The sequence below is a fragment of the Pseudopipra pipra genome, chromosome 5 (assembly GCF_036250125.1).
Source record: "Pseudopipra pipra isolate bDixPip1 chromosome 5, bDixPip1.hap1, whole genome shotgun sequence".
Classification (NCBI taxonomy): domain Eukaryota; kingdom Metazoa; phylum Chordata; class Aves; order Passeriformes; family Pipridae; genus Pseudopipra; species Pseudopipra pipra.
The window spans coordinates 75,026,708-75,043,610 of record NC_087553.1 but is presented as its reverse complement, the minus strand read 5'-3'; the positions used below and the strand labels follow the sequence as shown (position 1 = coordinate 75,043,610).

Below are 16,903 nucleotides of genomic sequence, written 5' to 3'. Positions count from 1 at the left end.
CCACAGCCTCTGGGGGAGGTCAAGCCCTTTGGGAGAAGGTTTTCTCCCTCTCTGCTCTACGTTTGTGGCTCCACCAGGCTCAGCTCTTGCTGTTCTACCTATTAGTTTAACACCCACGGACGTTGCCTGCCTGTCTCCTGCAGAGCAGATGTGACCACCACACAGACTGGCACAGGAGCCAGGGACAGATGCCCCATGCCCAGCAGCAACATGGGCTGCCAGGAGGCTGAGGAGGAGCCACAGGGCTGCCAGGAGGCCGAGGAGGAGCCACAGGGCTGCCAGGAGGCCGAGGAGGAACCACAACCATCACCTTGCACAGAGAGCTTACAAGGAGCTTGTGATAACCAGCAACAAGAGATCCTGGCCAGTTCCACATCCCTCCTAAACAAGAACCCCCAAAGCCTCTCTGCACAGCCCCCCCCAGCACAGATCCATCCCCAGGAGCCTCTCCAGGTGCTGCCAGAGCCCATCTCCTCCCTCCTGTCCTCTATTTCCCACACACCACTGGTCCCAACCTCCCAGGAACCACCAAAGTCCCCCCGTGCCACCTCAAGGCACAATCATGAGTGGCAGCAGAAACCTCCTGGTGGTTCCAGACCTCTCCACAACTCCTGCCCTTAATTTCTCAGGGAAGAAGTGGCATCATGGGACAGGGGACCAACGCAGCTGTCCAGGGGAGGGGAAATGCGAGAGGGCCCTCCAGGTTTGGTCCCCTTTAACATCCCTGACCCTCCAGGTGGGGCACCCCTGGCTGCAGAGCCCGGTGGTTTTGGGGCCTTCTCTCCTCCCAGGAGACACCCAGACAGCCCCTGCTCTCCAAACATCCCGATGGTTGGAGAGTCTCCAAACACTGCCGACCCTGCCATGCTTCAACCGCTGCCCACGACACGAGGGGGCTGCAGGAGACCAGGAACACTCCCCACTTCCCACATGGATCCCAGCAGCGAAAGCACGACCCAAAGGGCCGGGTTACAGCTGGAGACAAAGCAGCTGGAGGCAGAGGCTGGGGGAGGGACGCCGAGCTCCTCAATGTGCCCCATTGTGCTCTGCAGGCACCGCAGCAACTCCTCCGTGCTGGGGAATGAAGCTGCTCTTCGGGAGGCCCGTCACGAGTTCCTCGGCCTCAGCACCCCGTGGATGCCGTCCCCGCGCCTTCCCACCCACCCCAGCCACGCTCCTGCCTGCTGGGACACAATCCAGGCAGGTTTATCCCTGTGTGTGCACCCACCACGGCTCCACGGGGGCATCCTCAACCAAATCACCCACGTCTTGGCACACACCAGCCATTTCCCGGGACTTCTTTGCAACCTGATAACCAGGGAGGGGGCTGAAACATCCCCAAATCCCCTCTGGGCTGAAGGAGCCGGCGGGGCTTCGAGCTTGGCGGGCAGACTGCAGCCTTACCTTGGTGTGGAGCTTGGCAAACTGCTTGTCATCCAGCAGGGCCTGGGTGTACACACGGCGCTTGTACCGGAACTGTGGGAAGGAACAGGGACAGACGTGAGCTGAACAAATCCCACTCGGCGGCCAAACCGCCCCAGAGCGGCTCCAGCTCGGAGGAACACGCTCAGCCCGGGCCTGGAAACAACAACAGATACGGAATACGCTGTTCTCCATCACCGTTAGCCCTGATGGTTAATTGCTTTCCTTGTTAAAAACGTCCTGACTGGTTTTTTCAGATGAATCTGTCTGGCTTCGGCTTCCAGACGGTGTGGGCTTTGTTCTGCTCCTTCCCAACTAATTAGGGATCTCTCTAGCAGCAGAATGGTTTTCCCAGGGTGGTTCTTACACTGTGGCCTGGAGCTGGAGCTGACTTCCTTGGATACAGGCTGAGCTCTGAATCTCACTGAGGGATCTTCTCTTCCACCCTCAGGACATTCGTGCTGCTCTTTTCCATGCTGTGCCGCTTCCCAACGTCCTTTCAAGTGCACTGACCACCCACACAGCACTCCAGTACCAAACACTTCCACCCAAACCTTCCCAAAACCCCCTCACTGCTGGCTGAAGGATCAGAGGGTCAGCTGGGCCACAGCATCTCACCGGGAATTGCTGATGGGCTTCTGGGGCTAAAGAACCAAAAATTTCCTTTGGAAATTTTGTTTTCCACAGTGAGAGTCCTTCCCGTGCAAGCCATCCTCGTCCCTGGATATCCATGGAATGGTTTGGTTGGAAGGGACCTTAAAGCTCATCCAGTGCCACCTCCTGCCATGGGCAGGGACACCTTCCATGACCCCAGGTTGCTCCAAGCCCTGTTCAACCTGGCCTTGGACACTTCCAGGGATTCAGGGGCAGCCACAGATGCTCTGGGAAACCTGTGTCAGGGCCTCCCAACTCTCACAGCCACGAATTCCTTCCCCATATCCCATCTCTCCTTGCCCTCTGGCACTGGGAAGCCGTTCCCTGTGTCCTGTCCCTCCCTGCCTTGTCCCCAGTCCCTCTCCAGCTCTCCTGGAGCCCCTTTAGGCCCTGCCAGGGGCTCTCAGCTCTCCCTGGAGCCTTCTCTTCTCCAGGGGAACCCCCCCAGCTCTCCCAGCCTGGCTCCAGAGCAGAGGGGCTCCAGCCCTGGGAGCAGCTCCAGGGCCTCCTCTAGATTCACTCCAGCAGCTCCACATCCTTCTTACATTGGGGGTCCACAGAATTCCAGGTGGGCTCTCCAGTAGGAATGTTTGTATTTGGCTCAGAGCACCCTTTGCATGTGATCCCCCCCGCTCGGAAATTTATATTCTCTGTGAAACTTTGCTGCCACCTGACTTTAATCAGCAGCGATTTTCCACTCACCTCCACATCCCTGGGGCACCAAAATCCAGCCTGACACCATTCCCTGAGGGACCCCCCCAGGATCACAGTGACAGCTGCCTTTTGTCACCGATCCCTCAGCCGGTGCCGCTCATCCTGCCCGAGTTTCATGTGCTAATCCTGAACCTGAGGATCATGTCGAACAGAATCGAGTACCCCCAAGTGGCTGCTACCTTTGTGTTGTTATCTCTATCAAGCAGAATTACAATTTCCTCAGGGAATGCAATTGGATTTGTTTGACTAGATCTCCTTTCAAGGCACAAATTGTATTCAGAGATTTTGAATTGCTGCGAACTTAATCCTCCATCAACATTTCCATTATTTCAGCTGGAACTGACACCAAGTTATCTTTGGACTGCAGTTACTAAGCTCATCCCACTTACTTTTCAGTGCTGGCAAAATATTAGCACATTTCAGTCTATCACAAGCCTGTTCTACTGGGCACACGTTTGCTCATGGAAAATTGAGATTTTTCCATCATTCCGAGGTGAAAGTTGTGTTTTCCACACGTTTACAGGCATTGGCCCTTCGTGGGTGCCAGGCAAAATTCCCACCTGAGGGGAGTCACCTTCTTGCTGAACCCCGAGGGCTCTTTTAGCAAAAAACCTAAAAATCATAAAATCCCAGAATGGTTCGGGTTGGAAGGGATTATTAAGGATCAACCTCATTCCAAACCCTGCCACGGGCAGGGACACCTTCCACTCAACCAGGTTGCTCCGAGCTCACCCAGCCTGGCCTTGGACACTCCCGGGGACGGGGAACCCACAGCTTCTCTTGGCAAATCCTGCTATGACGGGATTTACGCCTCGTGCACAGATCCCGGATTTTCGGTTTTCCGGCAGGATTCCCCGGCTCTCAGCCGCCAATCCCATCGAGTCACGAAGAATCAAAATGACACACAACAAATCCCCATGTCAAGCCCGCATTTGGATGGGTGTGTGAAGACATTAAGCGTGGACATTATGCTAAATTATACAAAAAAACCACTGTGCAAGGAACATTAAGGAATTTACCACCTCCCAGGTCTATTTGCAAAGCGTTCCTAATGCCGTTCCAAGTGGTTTTGTCTACACTGAAACGAGTTTGCCAAGAAATTGTGCTGCACTTTCTTTCCAAATTAGGCAGGATTAGGTATAATAACAGCGTTCGCTCCTGCATTTGTAAGAGCTTGTGCAGCTTAAGTGTGTAATGCTTCCTAAACTGACTTTGGGGGGGAAATACAGCACAGAACCCCTAAATTTAGCAGTCCACCAGCAGGTAACTGGAGTCCCATCACAGCCAGCTCGTGGTGACGTTTAACAGAGCCCAAGAAATGCTGAGGTCACCCTGGAATAAACACCTGAATCCCAGGAAATGCCTGCAGGGAGTGGGAACACACGAATTCAGTGAGTTTCTGCTCTTTCAGGGACACAGGATGGGGCTGAGGATGCTCCAGGGCCACCACACAGGTCAGGTCCACGCAGGGATTTGCTGCCAAAGCACTGCCTGTGTTCCAGCCTCTGGAATCCACTGCCTGTGGATTCTCCAGGAGCAAACACACTCCCACACAAATATCTCTGCCTTCACTCCTGGAAGGGAAAGGGGAAGAAAACCAGGAGGAGGGACAGGGGGTATTGATATTTGTGGTGCCTACAGGGACTGGGGTGGAGGGATCAGGGAAGTCCTGTCATGTACACGTGCGTTTGTGGCTGTGGATGGGTATAGAGAGAGACACACGTTTAAATAAGGAAATAAATGAACTTAAATAAGAGAAGGAAGGGGGGCAAAGAAGGGAAAAAAGGGGAAAGAAGGAAAAAAGGGGGGAAAAAGGGGGGGAAAAGGGGAGAAAAGGGGGGGAAAAAGGGGGGAAAAAGGGGAGAAAAAAGGGGGGAAAGGGGGAGAAAAAGGGGGGAAGGGGAGGAAAAAGGGGGGGAAAGAGGGGGGAAAAGGGGGAAAAAAGGGGGAAAAGGGGGGAAAAAGGGGAGAAAAGGGTGGAAAAGGGGGGAAAGGGGGAAAAATGGGGGGAAAAAGGGGGAAGGGGGGGAAGGGGGGGAAGGGGAAAAAAAGGGAGGGAAAAAGGGGGGAGAAAAGGGGGAAAAAAGGGGGAAAAAGAGAGGGGAAAGAGGGGGAAAAGGGGGGGAAAAGGGTGGAAAAAAGGGGGGGAAAAAGGGGGGAAAAGGGAGGAAAAGGGGAAAAAGGGAGGGGGAAGGGGGAAAAGGGTGGAAAAGGGGGGGAAGAAAATAAAATAAGAAAATAAAATTAGAAAATAAAATAAGAAAATAAGAAAATAAGAAAATAAGAAAATAAGAAAATAAGAAAATACGAAAATAAGAAAATAAGAAAATAAAATAAGAATGTAAAAAAATAATAAAATAAGAAAATAAAAAAATAAAATAAGAGAATAAAATAAGAATGTAAGAAAATAGGGAAATAAGAAAATAAAATAAGATAAAATAAGAAAACAACATGAAACAAAAAACAAGAAATAAGAAATAAAATACGCAAAATAAAAAAAAAAAAAACAAAAAAAAAAAAAAAAAAAAAAAAAAAAAAAAACAACAAGAGAAAATAAATAAAATAAGAGAAAAATAAACCAGAAACGGAATTGAATCTGCCCGAGCAGGGGGTTACCTCCAGGTAGGGCACGGGCGTGTCGGGGTTCAGGGGGTACTCCCGCAGCAGCCGCTCCTCGTCCAGGAACTTGCCGGCCCTGCCGTTGAAGGCCGGCTGGAAGAGCCCGTAGTTGAGCACATCCTTCAGGCTGTGGTTCAGGGTGCACAGGATGCGCTGCTTGGACACCCACACGGGGACGTCGGGGTTCAGCCGGAGACACTTCTGTGGGAGGGAGACACGGGGGAGTCAGGGAGGGGGGTCCTGCACCCAGGAACGGCCCCGAGAAGGATAAAACGGGAATGGCGCGGTCTGCTCCGGGTCAGGGCGTTATGGGAACGGGGAAAACCGAGTTAGAGAAGGATGAGACGTGGTAAATCCCCCCTAACGCGCTTTGTGGGGTTCAGGTGGGTTCAGACCAATGGAATATGAGAAGCGTCCAGGAATTTTTTTATGGCAGCAAAAGTTCATTTAAAAACCTCCCAACGGGGTGAAAAGATTTCTCTGTCGATTCTTCTGTTGGTTTCTCCACCTTTCCAGAGGGATGACAGAGCACCATGACCTCTGCCAGGACCTGGAGGCACCAGGAAGGTCTCCCAGTGGGAGGGAGAGAGGAGGACCCTCTGCTTCCCTCGTGCAAAGTCACACTGCCCACCTCACCCCGTGGCCACAGCGGGTTTTCCCGGCACCAAAAGCCCCTTCCCTCCCTCCTCAGGACCCAAGTCATCCAACATTTCCATCCCATCCCCCTCAGGCTGTGTTTCCTCCTGCTGCTCTCCCAGCTGGCTGCAGGGCCAGGCTGGTGCCCGTGTCCCCTCTGTGGTGGCAGATGCTGCTGTTGGGAGCATCTGCTCTTGAGGGTGAAGAGCAAGAGGGCAAGAGGATGTCGAGCCAGCAACAGCCTGTCCCTGACAGCAGCCACCGTGTCCCCTCCCAGTCCCTGGGTTTGCATTTTGCCCCTCAGCCTTCCCTTGTTCCTGTCACTTTGTTTTCCTCCTGGTTCACTCCTCCTCCACCCTTGAGAAGACAGTTTAGTCTTGGCTGGGGGATTCATTTCAAAGCCTGTCAGCCCAGTTTAATGCTCCCCATTTCTGGAAGGCAAAGCCAACCACGACCCCCCTGCCCTGCTGTGCTCCTCAGCAGCTGTGGAATTCCCAGGCTGGGCCCTGCTCTGCTCATCACACGGATGATGTGACACTTCTGTCTCCACACTTCTCCCCACCCTTGTTCTTCCCCCGGCTCCCATCGCCGTGGGACACCGGAGGCACACGGATCCACACACCTTGTCCAGGAAGGTGCCGAGCAGCCGAGGCCTGAACACGGACAGTGGACTGACAGACACGCAGTGTCCATCAGCTGGAGGGCAGGAGGGCTCTGCAGAGGGACCTGGGGAGGTTGGAGAGTTGGGCTGATTCCAACGGGATGAGGTTCAAGCAGGCCAAGGGCCGGGTCCTGCCCTTTGGCCACAACAACCCCCGGCAGCTCCAGGCTGGGCCAGAGGGGCTGGAGAGCAGCCAGGCAGGAAGGGAGCTGGGAGTGGGGATGGACAGGGAGCTGAACAGGAGCCAGAGTGTGGCCAGGGGGACAAGAGGGCCAATGGATCCTGGCCTGGCTCAGGAACAGGGTGGCCAACAGGTCCAGGGAAATGATTGTGCCCCTGGGCTGGGCGCTGGGGAGGCCACCCCTGGAGTGCTGTGTCCAGCTCTGGGCCCTGAGCTCAGGAAGGCCCTGGAGGGGCTGGAGCAGGGGCAGAGAAGAGCAGCGAGGCTGGGGAAGGGACTGGAGCCCAAGTGCTGGGAGGAGAGGCTGAGGGAGCTGGGGGGGCTCAGCCTGGAGAGGAGGAGGCTCAGGGGAGACCTCCTCACTCTCTGCAACTCCCTGCCAGGAGGGGGGAGCCAGGGGGGGTTGGTCTCTTTTCCCAGGCAGTGATCAGCAAGACAAGAGGGCTCGGTCTCAAGTTGTGCCAGGGGAGGTTTAGGTTGGAGATCAGGAAGAATTTCTTTGCAGAGAGGGTGCTCAGCCATTGGAATGGGCTGCCCAGGGAAGGGGGGGATTCTCCATCCCTGGAGGTGTTTAAGGACAGACTGGATGTGGCATCAGTGCCATGGGCTGGGAACCACGGCGGGGTTGGATCAAGGGTTGGGCTGGATAATCTTGGAGGTCCCTTCCAACTCAGCTGATTCTATGGATCCCATCCCACCTTCTCCACGTGTCCAGCAGCACTTCCAGCAGCTGCAACAAACCCACAGCACCAGAGCTCCAGCCACAGCCACCCCAAACCCCACTGGAGCAGGAGGACACTCACCCGGGCAGCAGCAGCAGCACCCAAACATCTTCACCCATCCCCTCAGCCCCACCCCTGAGTTAAATTCAACCCCAGGGCCCGTTCTGGTCCCTCATCCCCTTCACAGCACCCTGTGAAATGAATGTTTGGAGCAAATCAAACAGCTCTGCCCAGTGAGGAGCACCGGGGGGGGAGGGTGCCCATGTCACCCCACGCAGTGCCACCTGCCCAGGAGGCACAAAGCCACGGAGCTGATGTTACAGCTCATTTCAATCCAGCCTGGATAATTTGCACTTGGCAGCACTTGTCCTGCAAACAGAGGTCAGTGTTATCTGTTCCATCGCTGACCGTGTCGGAGAGCTGGAATTCTCACCAGCTGGATCCCAGGGACAGGCAGCCAGTGTGAGAAACCAGGAGTTAAAAACCTCTGAGAAACACCAGCTCTGCCCTCCCTCAGTCCTCCAAGAGAAGCAGAATATGCATCACGCTTTCAGGGACCCATAAATAAAAAATAAGCGGTGTCTGTACCTTCCTACTTGCTTATTTAGCCTCTAGGACTCTTCCTCGCTGTCACATTACGGTGTTGAGCACGAAAATGTGTAGCTGGTGGGAAAAGCAGCCCTGGCAGGGACAAGCACTGGCTGAAGGAAGCTCCAGGCCTAAAACTTACTCAATTTTAGACTCAACTTTGTACTGCAGTCATACTCGGGGGAGTGTTAACATTCCATATTTAAGAGAGAAAACAACTTGCACCCTGCAGAGAGGCTCCTTCTGCCTCTGAAAGCAGCAGGAAGAAAATGTTGACTTCAGCTGAGAGGTCACAGGCTCTGCACAGCCCTTTGTGGGCACAACCCGGGGCTGAAATGGCTCCTGGGGCTCAGCTTCTCCAAACACCGTCACCTCCAAACAGGAATCCTGCAGCTAAACTTGTGCTGCACCAAAAGCAGGGTGAGGGAAGGGGTTCTCCCCCCTCTGCCCCACTCAGGTGAGACACCCCCCACCCTGCAGAGCTGCCTCCAGCCCTGGGGAACAGCACAGCAAGAGCATGGAGCTGCTGGAGAGAGTCCAGAGGAGGCACCAAGAGAATCCCAGGGCTGGAGCAGCTCTGCTGGGAGGGAGGGCTGGGAGAGCTGGGATTGTTCAGCCTGGAGAGGAGAAGCTTTGGGGTGACCTGATTGTGGCCTTTCAGTGCCTGAAGGAGCCAACAGAAAAGATGGAGAGAGACTGTTCTAAAAGGCCTGGAGGGACAGAACACAGGGAATGGCTTCAAACTGAGAGTTTAGGTTAGACATTAGGAAGAAATTCTTCCCTGGGAGGGTGGGGAGGCCAGAGAGGCCCAGAGAAGCTGTGGCTGCCCCTGGATCCCTGGAAGTGTCCAAGGCCAGCTTGGAGCAACCTGAGCTCGTGGAAGGTGTCCCTGCCCATGGCAGGGGGTGGAACAAGATGGTTTCTAAGGTCCATCCAACCCCAACCATCCCATGATCCGTGAGGGATCCCAAGGAGCCGAAGGAGGCACCCGGGGCTCGGAGAAGGGCAGGGTGGGAGCAGCTTTCAGAACAAGCTGCTCACTCTGGTTTGCAGTTTGCAGTTACAAGGGATCATTTCTTCCACACAATTATAAGCTCTGATCACAATAATCAAAGCCTCAGGAACAACTCCTGAAAGGAAACAGTGCAGCTCCTCGGCAGCACGGACGACTCCTTCTCGAAGGAAGAAAGAGCTCAGAGCTTCGGATTCAACCCTCAGCAATGCACAGGATGACAGACAAGATCTATTCAATGCTCAATCTATTCAGCTGCAATAATAACAATAAAGAACTTACATTCAGCAATCCCTTAAGAGCCAAAAAAAGCCCCCAAATTCTTCATCGACGAGCAACACAAACGAGAAAGGGCTGAAAGGAAATTAAAAAGCAGCAGCTGAAAAGGTGCCGTGCTGCAGGCAGCAGGGAGTGCATTTCATAAGATCACGGTGGAAACTCGGAGTAAAGGCACGGCAGAAATGAAAAACCAGCCTCCAAGAGGCCCCTGCACAAAGATGGAGCAGAGGAATCCATCAAAAGGGAGGTTTCCTTCGGAAACGGGAGTCGCCTCTGAATGGGAACAGCAAAAGTGAACAATCCTGCAAACCCCCCACGGTCCTGAGGCCATCAAAACAGGCCAAGGGAGAGGGAGGGGGGGCCTGATGGAAAGTGGGGGAGGTAACTGAGGCAGGACTCACCCCTGGGGGAGTCCTGGAGCTCCTCCCGTGAGGATCAGCTGCAGGATGGGCTCCTTGCAGCAGATGCCAACCCAAAGGAGAGAAGGAATTATCACTCCCCATCCATGCCAGTGCCAGTTGTGCCCTGCAGACCCTCACACCTCCGAGGAGAGCCTGGAGGGAACCCCCAAGTCCCAGAGCAAGGCTGTCCAGCTCACACACATTCCCAAAGTGCTTTCAGCACCGTCCCCTGCTGCCATGGATTGAGATTCCAGAGGCAAGTGCTCCCTTGGGGAACCAACACAGAAGGCAGCAAACAAAGGTGAAGTTCAACCAGGTTTCCTGGCACGGGGGGTTCACCAGCCCAGTGATTGGTGTGGAAAGGGCTGCTCTGACACTCCTGAGCTGGCAGCACATCCAGATCCTCCTCGTCACGTGCAGGGCTGGTGGCCCCGGCTGTCAGGAAACAACAGCAACAGGAAAAAGGTAAAGGGGAAGAAGGCAAAGGTGACAGAGGCACGGGATGGCCTGCACAGGACAAAGGCACCGTGTCACAGAGCCAGGCACAGCTCCTGGGACACCAGCACAGAGCTACAGGAACACTGTGCCCAAAGCAAACAGGCCCAGGGGACAATCCCACCTTTCCTTAAAAGGTTGCGTTCGGATTCCTGCATTTTTTTTTCCTAATTACTCGTTCAAAACCTTCCCCCTTAAGCAGCAGTTTGAGCAACAAGCTCTTCCTGTGACCTGGAGTGGATTCTCTGGTCCCCCCCCCAGGGTGTGAAATCCCACAGGATCCTCCTGGCCTCACTCGTGGGCCGGCAAGAGAAGGGATCAGAGCCACGGGATAGTCCTGACTGGGAATGGCTCCCACCAGCAACCCCTGAAACCCACTCCCAACCCAGCCAGGGGCTGTGGGACAGGTTGAACATCACCATGGCAGCTCTTTCCCCTTCATGCCCGTGGCCCAGGGAAGGAGTTGGGCTCTGCAGAGACCAAGGAAGAGCAACCACCACTCCACAGGTCAGTGGAGGAGAGGAGGAATCTGTCCACTGAGTGCTGCCCAAACGCAAACTGGGACCAGCCCGGAGAGCAAAGCTGTGTGTGCTGGCAGAACAACAGGAATTTCTGGGCTTAGATCACCTCCTGAGGAAAGCTCTGGCCCTGCATCCGCTGTGCTGAACACCAGGGAGAAGCTGCCTCCACCAAAAGGAAACCAGATAAAGGGCAGGAGGGAGGGTCTCAGCTCCCAGCAGGAAGCGCCCGGTGCAGGGGGGATGTGTCAGACAACAAAGGATTTGGGCTCCTTGGGTTTTCCAGTGAAAGGGCTGCTCTCTGTGAGGATGTTGCTGGATGTTGTGTCACCCCCCAGAAGCCACCGAGACAGGAAACCATCCAGTCACTTCTGTTTAAAAATTAAGAGCCCCGAGAGCTGCTGTGTTCCAGCCCTTCAGCAGCTCTGACAGCCGGCCCCATCCCGCAGTCCCAGAGCTTCCAGAGGAGCAGCTGCCTCTGATAAAACGCAGCTCAAAAATGAATGTTTAAAGAGATTCTGCTCCTGATTAACTCCAAGTGACTGGTTCAGGCCAAAGCTGCCCCTGACACAGAGCTACAACAGCTTCTCCACCAGCCACCTGCACGGGAAGAGCAGCATCACCAGGTGGTTCCAGCCAACTCCTGAACTCTTCCTCCAGGAAAAGCAGCACAGAGGGAAATGTAGAAGAGCTGGACCTGTAAATCAAGCTGACCCCACTGAGAACCTGAGGTTAAAGAGATGCTGGTTCCCTACAGAGACCTGGGCACGATTCCTGTTTCATTGCAACAAGCACAGTCACCTTGGGATCAGCTGGAAAATGAGGGCTGGGAAGCTTTAGCTCTATTTAGGGCTGAAAAAAGGCGTGTGGAGCAAAGATTCTTCTGGGTTAAGAGGGAATAAGACCTCCTGTTCAGGCAGCATCAGGACTGAGACATAATAATTAGATAAAAATGTCCCAACAAACACAAACAGAGACACAGAACTTCCCCGTGGAAAGGAGCAAGTGGAAACGGCCTCAAGTTGTGCCAGGATTGGATTTTAGGAAACATTTCCTCACTGAAGGAGCGGTTAAGCATTGGAACAGCCTCCCCAGGGAAGTGGTGGAGTCACCAGCCCTGGAAGTGTTCAAAAAAGCAGTGGATGTGGCAATTTGCAGTACTTTTTATAGGCAGGTAGGTGCTTGGTCAAAGGTTGAACTGGATGATCTTTCAGGGCTTTTCTAACCCTAATGGCTCTGCAATTCTATGATTTTACGAAATAAAATCAAGTTGTAACATAGAGAGGAAGAAATAAGTGAAAAGCACTGGTTCAGCAAATTCAAAGCCAAGGGGGCCCACGAGACCATCTCGTCTGAGCATCATCACTGACCCACAAAACTTCCACCAGTAACTTCCACAGGGAACTGAATTCCTTGAATTTGCCTGATGGTTTCCTGAGAACATCCCACGTGAGCCTGAAAGCATCACAGGATGGAAACCACACTCGTGCCTTGGATAAATTAATGAGAAACACTCACCCTCAGTGAAAGGAAAAGGTGTGCCTTAGCCCTTGTTTGATTTCCCCTGTTTGAACTCCCAGTACAGTTGTTATTTCTCATTGTATCTCTCTCTGGAACAATGAACAGCTCCTTTAACACTCAGTTCCTTGCTAAACTCAAACTCCCATTTCACACTGTCACCTCTCAGTCTCGTTCAGGGTGAGCAGGAGAGGCTCATCATTCAACGTGCTGCCTTTTCTCCAGCCCTCAAATCATTTCTGCTGCTCTTTCCAACACCCCCTTGGAGTTTCAAAGCCACTTTTTAAAGTGCAGAATCAGAGCCAGAGGCAAGATTCCAGCATCTGTCTCCCAGCTGTCACACACAGCTATAAAATATTGTCCTCACCTCGGCTCACAATTCCCTTGGCTCCACCTCCAGGCATCCCATTAGTGCTTCCCACTAATGCATGTGGCACTTGGAGTTGGGTTTGTTTTGACCACTCCATTCCTTTTCAGACAGGCAGATCCCACTCCTTTGAGGACACAGCTCCCTGCTTTCCAAATCTGGCTTTATTCCTCAGCTGGAATCATGGGATGGTTTGGGTGGGAAAGAACCTTAAAGCCCACCCAGTTCCAATGCCAGGGACACCTTCCACTATCCCAGGTTGCTCCAGCCTGGCCTTGGACACTCCCAGGGATCCAGGGGCAGCCACAGCTTCTCTGGGCAACCTGTGCCAGGGCCTCCCCACCCTCCCAGAATTTCTTCCACCCCAGAATTTCTCCCCACCCAGAAAGAATTTCTTCCTCATATCCAACCTAAATCTACTCTCTTTCAGCTTAAAACCATTCCCCTTGCCCTGTCACTACAGGCTCTTGTTAAACAGTTACCTGCAAAACCCCTACACGTGAATTAATTAAAATATAATTTATTTGGATGGGCCCAGATTGAATTTGCTCTACGAAAAAAATACGAAAAATAAAAAGAGAAGATGGGGGTGCAGCTCCTACCAACCCCAAACCAGCAGCTGTGGAGGCAGGGGAGGGACTGCAGGGAAGTGGCATTCCCTGAAAAACACGTCCTTTGGCCACTGCCAGAGGTGGACACTAAGTCAGCCAGATCACAAACCACTTGTGTGGCCCAGTGGGGCTTTTTGGGGCTCTTATTTATGGCCCCTGCACGCACACACACACTCCTTTATTCACAACCCCACTCCTGCTTCTAATTACATGAAAAAAATTGTCACCACAGGTCACGTATTTCATCCTCCTCCTGCAGCTTTTGTGCTCAGCCTACAGCAAACCAGCCATTCCTAACACATCCCAGCCACCTGATCCAGGGAGATTCCATGGATCAATCAGCAAGATCTTCATGGATCAGGCTGCCAATGAAAGAACTCAGGGGTCAATGGAAGTTTAGGTCCTTATGGATCTTCATGATCCTCACGATCCATTGGGAATTAAATTTCTCCATGAAAACCCCAAGTCCCCTTTCAGCTGACACATTCAGTTTGCCCTGTTGCTCAGGCATTAAAGGAGTTCAGGTTTCCCCCTTTAATGCTTTTTATTGGCATCATCCACACTGATCCTTACCTACCAGGGGTTTATTGTTGTGATGTTTGGTCCCCCAAGCCCCACTGGGGTTTATATTTGGGATATTTGGTCCCCCAAGCCCCCACTGGGGTTTATATTTCTGACATTTAGTCCCCCAGACCCCACTGGGGTTTATATTTGTGATGTTTGGTGCCCCAAACCCCACTTTGGGGTTTATATTTGTGATGTTTGGTCCCATGAGCCCCCCTCTGGGGTTTATATTTGTGACATTTGGTTCCCTGAACCCCCTTCTCTAGGGTTTATGTTTGTGACATTTAGTCCCCCAAACCTCACTCAGGGTTGTATTTGTGATATTTGGTCTCCCAAACGCTACCGGGGTTAAATTTGTGATATTTGGTGCCCCAAACCCCACTTTGGGGTTTATATATTTGTGACATTTGGTCCCCTGAACCTCCTCTCTGGGGTTTATGTTTGTGATGTTTGGTGCCCCACACCCCACTTTGGGGTTTATATTTGTGACATTTGGTGCCCCAAGCCCTGCTGAGGGTTATATTTGTGATATTTGGTCTCCCAAACCCCACTTTGGGGTTTATATTTGTGACATTTGGTCCCCTGAATCTCCTCTCTGGGGTTTATATTTGTGATATTTGGTCTCCCAAACCTCACTGAGGGTTATATTTGTGATATTTGGTCTCCCAAACGCTACTGGGGTTAAATTTGTGATATTTGGTCTCCCAAACCCCACTTTGGGGTTTATATTTGTGACATTTGGTCCCCTGAACCTCCTCTCTGGGGTTTATATTTGAGATGTTTGGTCTCCCAAACCCCACTTTGGGGTTTATATTTGTGATATTTGGTCCCCTAAACCCCCACTCTGGGGTTTATATTTGTGATGTTTGGTCTCCCAAACCTCTCTGGGGTTTATATTTGTGATATTTGGTCTTCCAAACCTCACTGAGGGTTATATTTGTGATGTTTGGTCTCCCAAACCCCACTTTGGGGTTTATATTTGTGATGTTTGGTCCCCTGAACCCCCTCCCTGGCTCAGCCCATCACCCACAGCTTTGAGCCACCTGCATTCCCAGTTCCCCTTTCCCAAAAGCCCACGCCAGACGTGGAAAAAAGTGCAGATAAGGGAGAAAAAAGAAAAAAAAAAATCCACATCCACGTGGGATCTGTGTGAGGCTGAGCTGAACATCCAAGGCTCTCCAGGCTGGGAAAGGCTGAGGCAGGAACAGCCACAAACCCGCGGGAACCACCCCAGGTGTGGTCTCCTTGGGAACCGATGCAAACGCCACGAGACAAGGTGACAGCTAGGACATCTCCATTAGCCACAGCGCCGCCGAGCTGCTCCAAATCGGCTCCAAATTGGTCTCCCAGGTGCCCGCACTTGCACGGCCGTAACCACAAATCAGCCCCGCCGAGCCCCTCCGGAGCAGCCGGCCCGGATCCGCCGCTAATTGCGGCAATAACTCCAATAACTCCCGGCTTACGCTCCGCCCCTGCTCTTCCCTCCAAAGCTCCAGCCTCTCCCCCCTGAATTAACCTCCCCTCTGCCTGCGGGGCTGCCTCATTTGGGGCTGGATCCTCTCCCTCCCTGGGAAGCTCCCGGGTTTTGTCCTGGCAGCGAAGGGTCTCTGAGAGCGACGCTCGGGAGGGGGTTGAGTGAAACCGGGGGGGGGAGTCAAAGCAGGACAAGGAACTGGTTATTTCCTGCCCCCCCGGAATGTGGTCCCTGTGCAGCTCCACGGGCTCACTCCGGGGAGAAAAGCCCGGCCTGGCTCCGGGCTGAGCAAACGATGGATTTGCCCACAGCAGAGACCCCTCAGCCTCTCAGGGTCCTGGTCAGTGTCCAACCCCCCTCTGCTGAAGTGTTTTTCCTGCCAGAATGTAAGTTTAGGTCCTTATGGATCTTTATGATCCTTATGATCCATAAGGAATTAAATTTCTCCATGAATCCCCCCATCTCTTTCCAGTGTTGACCCATTCAGTCACACAGGCTCTAGAGGAGTTCAGGTTCCTCCCTTTCATGCTCCTTATTGGCATCATTCCCACTGATCCTTATCCACTGGGGGTTTATTCTCCTGATATTCAGGGGGGATAACCCTGTCCCCAACTTGTGCCTCTTGCCCCATCATGGCACCTCCAAGAGGATCCTGGCTCCATCCTCTCTCCCACCTCACCAGGCAGCCACAGGAGGGTCTCCCCTTCACCTTCTCCATCACCCCCAGGAGATGCTCAGCCCCCATGACCCAGGGATGCTGCCAGCACCAGCTCTGGGGTCTCCCAGATCCCCCAGGCCTTTTCAGGGAACCCGGTCCCCCCCTCCTGTCTGACAGCACAGCTTCACGTGCCTGCCCAGGGCTTCCAAGGGGATTTGCTCCATTGCCTTCCCAGGGACAAAGGCGAGGCTGAGACACTGGTTCCCCTCAGCTTCCCTTTTCCCCACCCCAAAACAAGCACAAAGAGCTGACAGACATTCAGGATACACCACCACAACCGCCTGGACAAGGAAGAAGCTGGATACTGTCAGAGAACACCCTCCAGCCCAGGGAGCCCCTAAACCAAAGGATTTAGGCTGGAAGGTTCCCTTGGGAGGCATCACCACCAGCGTGTCCCTTGTCACCCCTCCAGTGTTTATCCTGATCCCTTCAGGAGCAACAGGACCTGCTGGACCCCACAGTTGGTGTCACCGCACCCACATCCACCTCCTGGCCAAGTTCCCCCTCAAATTACTAACCCTGAACAAAGTTACAGCCTGGGAGAGTTCTCCCTCCTCCCCTCGGCACCACCACGCTCTCCTGAAGGCCACAGCTCATCATCTCCATCCTTTCCCCTGCCCAGCTCCTCTCCTGGCTCCACATGCAACTCCCACAGCCCTTCCAGAACCTGAAGTTCTGGCAAATCCCACCTCTCACATCCACTCTCTCTTAATTAAGACTTAAAACAGGTCAGGTAGACTTGGGACTTC

General features: G+C 53.2%; 1 protein-coding gene across 8 annotated transcripts in view; it reads right to left on the bottom strand.

Moving 5' to 3' along the window:
• The window catches only part of SHANK3 (SH3 and multiple ankyrin repeat domains 3), a 265,221-nt gene that overhangs the window by 206,312 nt on the left and 42,006 nt on the right, over positions 1-16,903 (bottom strand). For all 8 annotated transcript variants that reach the window (XR_010430985.1, XR_010430983.1, XR_010430984.1 and 5 more), the window contains exons 4-5: positions 5,407-5,610; positions 1,405-1,476 (exon numbers count right to left, since the gene is read on the bottom strand). Coding sequence is in view for 5 of the 8 variants with exons in the window: in XM_064656805.1 (XP_064512875.1) it covers positions 1,405-1,476; positions 5,407-5,610 (276 nt within the window). In the remaining 3 variants the exon portion in view is untranslated. The remainder of the gene's footprint in view (positions 1-1,404; positions 1,477-5,406; positions 5,611-16,903) is intronic.